Source organism: Marmota marmota, unplaced genomic scaffold (assembly GCF_001458135.2).
Source record: "Marmota marmota marmota unplaced genomic scaffold, marMar, whole genome shotgun sequence".
NCBI classification, from domain to species: domain Eukaryota; kingdom Metazoa; phylum Chordata; class Mammalia; order Rodentia; family Sciuridae; genus Marmota; species Marmota marmota.
In genome coordinates, this window is record NW_026000000.1 from 10,592,429 (window position 1) to 10,601,864 (window position 9,436).

General features: G+C 45.2%; 1 protein-coding gene across 2 annotated transcripts in view; it reads left to right on the forward strand.

The window, feature by feature from the left end:
• The window catches only part of Cxcl12 (C-X-C motif chemokine ligand 12), a 15,003-nt gene extending 5,771 nt beyond the window's left edge, over positions 1-9,232 (forward strand). Inside the window, exons 3-4 of one of the 2 annotated variants that reach the window (XM_015498926.2) lie at positions 738-824; positions 3,414-4,702. In XM_015498926.2, the coding sequence (XP_015354412.1) occupies positions 738-824; positions 3,414-3,507 (181 nt within the window). In that variant the 3' untranslated portion in view covers positions 3,508-4,702. Of the gene's footprint in view, positions 1-737; positions 825-3,413; positions 4,703-6,186 lie in introns of those variants that run through there. The other variant, XM_015498927.2, reaches the window with a different exon arrangement.
• The last annotated feature ends 204 nt before the right edge of the window (positions 9,233-9,436 follow it).

The window sequence follows — 9,436 nt, forward strand, 5'->3', positions numbered from 1 at the left end:
AAAAAAAAAAAAAAAAAAAAAAAAAACAAGAAAGAAAGAAAGAAAAAGACCATGAAGTATTCAGTGAATTTAAAAATTGTTCTGAAACCATTTTCTAGCAAATCACCTGCACTCTTCCCTCTCAGCCTGCACTATTTCTCCCTAATCTCTCTCCCCTCACTGGACTGCCCTCACCCCCCAGATTACTGTAGTCCTCCTACAGGGCTACTCTTAAGTCTGTTCCATGTGCTATTAAGATACTCCAGCAAAATTAAAATCTGCTTCTTTCACCTTCTAGTGTCCTCAGAAGTGTCCGTAAACTTCCACAAGAAGTCCCCACTCCATTGCCCCTTACATCTGGTCTCAAGTCCTTTAGCATCCTGTCTCCACTCTCCACCACATCTTCTATATAACTTTGACCCCTTTGGTGTATTTGCTGTTGTGTTCCTCTTCTGCTTTATTCACTTGCCAAGCTCCTACTTATCCTTCAAAGGCCAACTCAAATGTCCCCTGCTGTGAATTCTCCCTGGACTCTCCTGTAAAGATTTTTTTTTGTTTCTCTATCTCTGCTATGGAACCCTCCACACTGCCAGTATTGTGTTTTTCCCCAGCACATCTGAGAGGCTCTCCAACTCCAGCTTCAGGGCAGAGCACCCGGGCCCTTCAGGGAGTCCTAAATTGGGTGATTGAGCACATGTGCAAAGTGCAGAATGCCTTTTTTTCATTCAACTGTACCCTGTGGCCTCTTGTTTTGGCAGTGCAAGACTGAAGAGCAACAACAGACAAGTGTGCATTGACCCGAAATTAAAGTGGATTCAGGAATACCTGGAGAAAGCTTTAAACAAGTAAGCAACACAGCCAAAAGGACTTTCCACTAGACCCACTTAAGGAAGGCTAAAACCTGTGAGGGATAAAAGGCAGAGTTGGTGGGAGGTGGGCCTGAACCCCCAGAGGTGGTGAGCCTGTGAGGCAGTATTGATCTGGGGTTGGGCCTGAGTTTTGCCAGCATATAGACACCGCATTTAAAGAGTATGGTACGATATTGCAGCTTGTATTCATCCATGGAGCTTTTATAACTGGGGTTTGTCTAAGAAATTGTATTATCCCAACCAGTCAGTTCCCTCATGATCATTACAATCATCATCATTCTCATTATCATTTTTTAAATCAATAATTACTTCAAAATCTGTATTTGGTTTGTTTTGGAGCTTTTCCTTTCCTCTCCTGGGGCCTCTGGGCACAGTTGGATGATGGCTTCACAGGGAATTCAAAAAAGTATCCTTTCTGCCAAGGATGCTGAGGAAGAGTGCAGGACACTCCTACAGGGGTGCCCCTCCAAAGATGCCTCTGTGTGGCTCTCTCACACAGCAGGGCTGGGCAGAATCCACTGCCTTCACCCTCTCTTTCAAGTTCAGTGATTGGATTTGGGGGCTCCACCTAGAAGCCACTGTCACTGGGGACTGTGCATAGAGACCCCCACCTGGCCATTCCTGACCTTTCCCTGCCTCCAAAAGCATGCTGCATCTTGCTTCTGCTTCTCATTTCTGTAACCTGATCAGTGCCACACTGGCAGGAAGGAGGGTGATCCGTGGACTCCCGCCCTGCCTCACTCTCCTCTCTTTGCCTCCCCTGGAACTTGGGCCCTCTGTGAGATCCCACTTTAGCTTCCTCCAGAATGGAGCCAACCCCCTCCTGGAGGATGTGAAATCATGCCCCCATTTTCCCACAAAAAGACAAGTTTTTGCAGAATTTTAATAAATGCAATTTTAAATCTGAGAGCTTGATTTAAGGAATTTGGTTTCTCTGATTGCCTCTGAAGCCTGTATATACTATGGCGGCTCTACAAACTTTGAGGTTTATGAAATCAGAAGTGAAAAAAAAATAAATGAATAACCTTGCCACAAAACAGTCCTCCTGTTCCAATCAGAAATGTGGGCAAGATGAAATTTTTGTGCATAAATGTGATCCACAGATGGCCCTAGTGGTATTTGTAACTTTTTGCAAGGCATTTTTTATATATATTTTTGTGCACATTTTTTTTTATGTTTCTTTAGAAAACAAGTGTATTTCAGAATATATTTGTAGTTGAACAATTCATATATTTGAAGTGGAGCCATATGAATGTCAGTAGGTGACCTTTATCTATGATAAACTACTGGCAATTTGTAAAGAAATATATATGATATATAAATGTTATTGTAGCATTTCAATGTTAGCCACAGTGTATTTTTTCACTTGTACTAAAATTGTATCAAATGTGACATTATATGCACTAGCAATAAAATGCTCATTGTTTTCATGGGTATTAACCTCCTACTGTATGTGGGAATTTATTTACCTGAAATAAAATTGATTAGTTATTAGAGATGAGCTCATAGCATTTCTGAAGACTATTTTAAAAAGCTGGCCTGCTGGTCAGGTGCTGTAGATCCCTTCTGCAGAGTCCCTGTGTGAGTGACACTGCATGGGACTTTGTCTCAAGAACAGATTAAAGCTGCAGCTCAAGTTTTTGTGTCTTTTTTAACCTAATGAAGTAGAGTGCTAGCTAGTTTTCTGACAAATAATATTTGACTCACTAATTCTCTTCCCCTCCCTCCTCCTCTTCCTCAGTTCTCCTAACATCCTCATGTAATCCCCAGAGACTCAACCCTAGTAATATCAAGCTACCCCATTTTCCCATGTAAAAATCCCATGACTCCAGGCCACGGTTGATATCGGGCTTTCATAAGAACAGGTGGCCTCACCCCATAAATCATTAAATACCATTCATCTTGAATCATTTTAATGTGACAGTCATGAGCCAGTTGCTCTAATAAAATTCTGCTAACCAGCTCTCTCCCTTGCTCTCCAGAACAATCCCAGTCATCCCCAGAGGGTGTTCCCCAACATCCAGAAAGGAGAAGGTGGGATCAGGCTGCCTTCTTTCTCTTTTGGGAGGCCACCGATCTCCAAAGCATTATTTGATTTGAAATGCAGAAATTTTTATTTTTTAATTTTATTCTATTTTACGAGGAAGCAAACAGACTTCAACTCTGCATTGAGAAAGAAGGAAGCCTGGTGAGAGGGAGGGGTGAGAGAGAAGACCAACTGCCTGATCCTGGGCATCCTTCCACACCCTCTGTGGTGTGGATTCCTTGTTACCAGTGAGAGCCTCAGGGGGTTGTCAGAACCAGGCTCAGCTCGTCCCATTGGCTATTGCTATAACTGTTTCAAAAGTATTATGCGGAAGCCCATTTAACATTTGTCTGAATAGGGGAAAATGTCTAATTTATTTTAATGAATTACCTATGAATAGCACTTTGCTCAGGGGCCTCCAGGCCTAAGACTGAAGACAGAATTAAACAGACCCATGAGCCTGTGTTAAATATTGTGCAGACTGAGACAAACTCCTGTGTATTTCAACATGATTAATGGTTCTACTAATTTTATCTAAGGGGGCGCAGAGAAGAAAAAGTGGGGAAAAAAGAAAAGATAGGAAAAAAGAAGCGACAGAAGAAGAGAAAGGCTGCTCAGAAAAGGAAAAACTAGTTATCTGCCACCTCCAGATGGACCGCAGTACACTCTGCTCTCCGCGCTTTGTAAATTCGCTCTAACCCTGCTCCAGGGCAGACGCAAGGCACGCTGGGCAGGTGCTCAGACTTTGTCGGGGAGCAGCACTTTGCCACCCTGGTGGCCACACCAGCTCCTGTATTTATGTGCTTTTTAAGGCCCTTCTTGGTCTGCTAAGTTATGAAGAAATTAGTTGTTGAGAGACTGGGGTAGGGACCTGCGACATGGAGCCTGTGTGCTCAGGACACTCCTAGCCTGGCCCAGGTCTCCAGCATCACCCTGGCTGCTGAGCCCTCCAAGCGGGAACTCCCACAGCTCCACACACTTGCAGTCTGCAGCCCTGTGGAGACCAGTGTGTGGCCGCCTGGCCAGTGCCCATAGCAGCCTGGTAGTCCAGCAGAGGTGCCCTCACCAGTAGGAGCATGTGTCTTACGCCTAGTCTTCCCCACAGCCAAGCTGTCCCTTTCAACCTTCCCAGGACAGTTGATGACTGACTTGCTCTCAGCCCCAGCCTGAGCTTTTCCCAAGTACCTGTCGCCTGGTGCTCCACACTCTGTGTCCAGGGAAGGGACTTCTTCAGTCCTCCTTCCTCCCCTGAGCTGTATGAGCAGCCTTACCTCACACAAGGGTTTCTGCAGACTGTATGAGGTGAGCAGGAGGGAATGCTGCATTCCTGGAAAAACAGATGTGAAATGCTTCTCAGGGAGCCTCCTCTTCGGGCAGTTCACTTTAAAGTCTTTAAACGGGTTTCCCACGTGGAGGAAAGATATGTTCTGGAACTCTGTGAAGGGCCTGCAGGTTTGGGGACCGTTAACTTGTCCCCTCCCCACTTTTTCCAGGAAGATCTCTAGGAAGGTGTGCCATCCTGGCTCCAAGACACAGCTGCCTCAATCTTTACTCACAGGACATATCTGCCTATAGCAAATATGGTTTAAGTTCTAGAATTTCCCTGCACCCTGCTCCCTCCCCTATCAATTTATATCTCAGATTGGTTTTTTTCCAAGTCTCCAATTTGAACTGGAAATATGTGGACCACATGAGAGGGCAAGGCCCCAATTTCAGCAGTACTTTGAAAAAGGGCACCTTGAATTTCTCTACCCTTCTCTTCACAGAAACACACACACACACACACACACACACACACACTGGGTCATAATTTCAGTAAATTGATGCAGAAAGAAGTGGTTGGAACATGGAGCCAGCAGACTTCAGGACAACCCAGCAATGTCCCTATGATCAGTCAATCCTGGGTCCCTGGGTTCTGTGCACACTGTGTCTTCATGTGCTGCCTTATGATTCCAGCATTAAGCCAATAGAACAGTCCACAAGACATGAATGTCTTGTCAGGGTACTACAGCAAAGACCTTGAGTTTCCCACTGCCATATCTTTTATCTGGATAGCTCTCCCAGCCCATGTCCCTCTCATCAGTTCTGAGGACATATGCCTTAGCCTTTGGGTATTCAGGGATGTCCCCCTCCTCCTCCTGCCCTCCCCATCTTTTCAGGCATCTATCTGTTGGTTGGGCTGCTCAGGACTGCCATCCTTCCTGTGGAAGCCAGCTATAGTTCTGATCTGTGGAACCTTGATGGGGAATTCCTACTGTTACAAAAGCAACCCAGAAGGTCAGACCTGTGTCCCAGACAGCAGCTCTGTGTCTGGAAAGTGTTGGCTAGTTCATTTTAGGGCAGCTGAGGGCCAAGCTAAGGCTGCCATGAGGTGGCAGACTGCTTTCTGCAGTGCCTGAGGAATGCCACCTCCAACCCATCCCAATCACGGGAGAGCCATGGCTGTGGGGACTAAAAATGGGCACCACATTAACAAACACAAGCAAGCACTGTTGGTCTTTATGTGACTCCAGGGGGCCTCTCTGTATTTTACAAGAGGCTTCTGAAGCTCTTACAAGGGGCAGGCCCTGGTCTGCTGAAGACAGAGTCAGGATGGAAGAGCCTGAAAGCCTGTCCTGGATTTCGTGACGGGTTGAAACTAGGAATTGCCAGCGCGAATTGGCAGCCAGGTGAGAGGTGTGGGTCACTGTTCACTGCCCAGCACAGGTGACTCCTGGAAGGTTCTACTGCCCCTGCACCCACCCCTGGCTACCTGAGGCCAGTGGTATTGGTGTGGCATGGGCAGAGAGCTCTCAAGAACAAATGTGCGTGGTTGGTGAAAGCCATGGGAAATGCCTCTTCTCGGGAAACTCTGAGACCTGCGGATGCCCAGTAGCGCAGAGCACCTGCCTTTGCTCCAATGGATGTGTGACTTCAGCGTAAGTTCTTTTGGCCCCCTCAGGCAGGGAGGCCACAGCACTGATGTCTGCAAGGTTCAGGCAGTAGAACTTGTCTGTCATGTACTATGTACTGTTGTGCCATGCCTCCCCGTGCCATTGTGCATCTGCCACACCCTGTGCTTCCTGCCACCATCTGTCTTCTCTGCTTCCTGCCTTACCTCGGATTTCTCTGCTTCATCCCTGGCCGTGTCTTTCCCAGCACCCCTGCTCTCTCAGGTCTCTGATGGAAGACACTTGGCCATGATTTGGAAGTAAGGAGTAAGGGCCCCATGGCTCCTGCCAGGCAGCCAGCCGCCTGCTGGAGTAGGGCTCAGAGTCCTAGGCTTGCTGGGGGAAACCTCCTTAATGGTGTCTCCTCTGTTCTTGTTAACAGGAGGTTCAAGATGTGAGAGGTGGGTCAGACGCCTGAGGAAACCTTACAGAAGGAGCCCAGGTCTGAAGTCAGTGTTAGGGAAGGGCCAACAGCTACTTCCTCTGCTCCTGGGCAGGGCTGAATGCATTTCCAAGGGCCTTGTTTTTGCACAGTTTGCTTTAATTTCACCATTTGATTATGTAGCAAAAGCAAATGGTGTTTATTTTTCATTTAGTTTGATTATCCAATGTCATTGGTGACTAATAGGAACTTAGGCTAAGGCCATTATGTTATTTGCCTTATTATAGTATCTTTCCCATGGAGCCCCCCTTCTCCTCTGATTAGGGGTTCCTACGTTTTATATCTCTCTAAGCTGAGACAGGAGGCTCACCCCCTTTCCAAATGGAAGCCGGGGTCTGCCTCCTCCCTGAGGATTGCAGGGCTTCCTTGGGCTGAGGCAGGAATGTGAGGCCAGGGCAGAGTGAGACCCACCCCTCATCCCGTGCTCTCCTCCACATCCCATCACGTCCTTCTCATCATTCTCTCTCTCATCCATCATCATGTGTCTCCAAGACTGTCTCCATGATCCTGAAAAAGGACTCTCTCAAGATGAAAGCTTTCATTGAAACTGGGCACCAAGAAGGAAAGCCAAATACCTGGTGTTCCCTGAAAACACTGTGCACATCTATGTCTTGTTTGGAATATTGTCTGTTGTCCAATTCTATGTTTTGTTCAAAGCTGATGTCCTCATCCATGACCAACATCTTGGTGCATGCACTGCCCCTTCCTCCTGTGCAAAGGCTGAGTGTCAGGAGCCGCCCCCTTGGGCACTTTGAACAATTCCTGATTAGGGCTGTGATCAAGCTGAATCTGGTTCCCCCACTGGCCACAAAACTAGGTGGATCAGCAGATAGAGCCCATAGGAATGCTGTTTGCAGCAGCACTGATCTCTGAGGACTGCTAACACTCAATGTCTCTAGAGTTGTTGATATCTTAAAACTTCAGAGTTTTTTCCTCCTGGTGCCAAGCTCAGTATTGTTCTGGAAATAACAAGGGGAAAAAAATATCAATTTTTATTATTATTTTCAAAATAAAAATCATAAAATAATCAATCCTAGGTATGAAAATCCCTTCCCAATTAAAGTCTAACCATCTTCTTCACCATTTGGCAATGCCATCATGTCTTACCTTAACCCTGGACTTCTCTCCTGGCACATGTCAATATGCACTTCCAGGATGTACAGCCAGGCATTCCTCTAAGAAAGTAGGATAAAATTCCTGACATTTGAAATTTTCCCTTTAAGAGCAGTCTATAGAGTTACATTAAACTGCTTTAAAATGTAGGTACTTGGATGTTTTTGTATGTTTTGTTTTTCATTCAGTCTCACTAATACCTTTCTCTTTTTGGTTAAAGATTCTAGTGAGACACTTTAGTGAGGAAGATGGAAAAATGAGGAGCAAAGCAAGGAAAGTTATCAGTTGACATGACATTGTACGTAGCATGGAGAAAGGAAGTTAAAAAGGGATTTTACTTGCAGGTGTTCTGAGATTTCATAATCTGTAATTAGTAATGTGTGTCAGGCATTTCCATAAATATTAGCTTAAATTGGTTTTTTATAGAAGAAGTAAATCCATCTACCAAAAAATTTCCCCCAATTCAAACATAAGATTTTCAAACCAGTTATGTTATACTGGGGGAAAAATGGGGTTAGGAGATCTTTATTAATTATAAGAACACAAAGCTAGTTTAAAAATTCTCTTTTGCAATTAACCCATCACTACAAGTCTTCTGATTTATACATGAAATAATTGAATGTTCAGTGAGACAATAATTTTCCAGGTAATCCAAGATATCCTTCATGGAAAACTCAGGAGCACCTCCCCTCTGGAATCTAGGAACCAGGACCATTAAATCTCTTGCTTCCAAAGAAACAAACTTGACCATAAATCTCAAGTAGAGTTACGAAAGGAATCATTTGTTTCTCCTGCATAGGGGGAGGAATAAAAAAGAGTAGAAACTCCAGGGAAATAACAGTTCTCTACTAACAATTGGCTCCTAAAGGAGACTGCCTGGCTGAAGAAAATATGCATTTAAATGGTCCATTTGCAAAGGAAAAGTCTCTCCCCATCCTAATCCCAGTTTGCTTTCAAAATACCAGTCAAATGCATCATGGAGCTGTTGACTAGGGACACCCAGCTGTTCCTCCTAGTCCTGGTGCTGCGGATACCCTGACATTCCCTTGGGCTCCATGCAACCTCCTGGGTTATCCTTCACCCCTGACACTAGCCTTTGCATCAGGACTGGGAAGGGGGGCTGGGGGCTCACAGACGCGCTGTATGTTGGAATCCAAATCTATGCCATGTGTTGTTTTGCACTGTTGTTTGTCGCCCTCTGGCCAAGGTACTGAGACACTAGCGAGGAGGTGCAGGAGGACCCTCTGCTCTCTACCTGTTCACCAGAGATCAGAGATCACCTCCTAAGAAAGTCGGTTCAGCTTTGAGCAGAAGGTCTGCATTGCAAAAGGTTGCAGTCTCCCCTGGGGGATATCCAGAGAACTAAATCTTTTCATTGCATCCCACTGATCCTTCCATGATGTGATTTTCTCTCTGAAATTATTACCCAGGGCTCCCCAGTTGGGAGTTGATCACCTTTCTCATGTAGTGCACCCTTTTCCAGCTGGATGAAAATTTGGGGGCCCTATTCCCTCTGCACAGCTCTCCTAATCCACTCTGAAGGACCCCCATTCCTGGAAATGCTGCCTAGAAATCTCCAAGTCCCTCAAGCAGACCACTGACAAAACCAACCTCGCCAGGCTCTCAGTCTTTGAGCAGTGATGGGTTCAGTGTTAAATGTGATAAATACTGTATTTTATATTGTTTAAATTGCATCTCCCAGATAATGTGAAAATGGTCCTGGAGAAGGCAGCTTCCTGTATGCAGTGTGTGCTTTTTTTTCCCCTTAAAGTAACAACCCTGAGAAACAACAATTTCTACTTTGAAGTCATATCAATGAAAAAAATGTATCTGCACTTATAATTTTCCTAATAAAGATCTGTATTCAAATGTAGCCACCAAGAATTTGAAATGAGCGTTACCACATAAAATTTTTCAGACTTGTTTTTTCTTCCTTAAACTCAACACTAGTTGCAGTGGTTAGTGGGAAAGGGCCATTCATGTAATCACAGGCAAAAATTCTGGGGTCACAATTGCTACTCCTGACCCTTAGCAAAGTAAAGCTACTCCCTTTTCTCTGGGTTTTGCTGGGATCTCT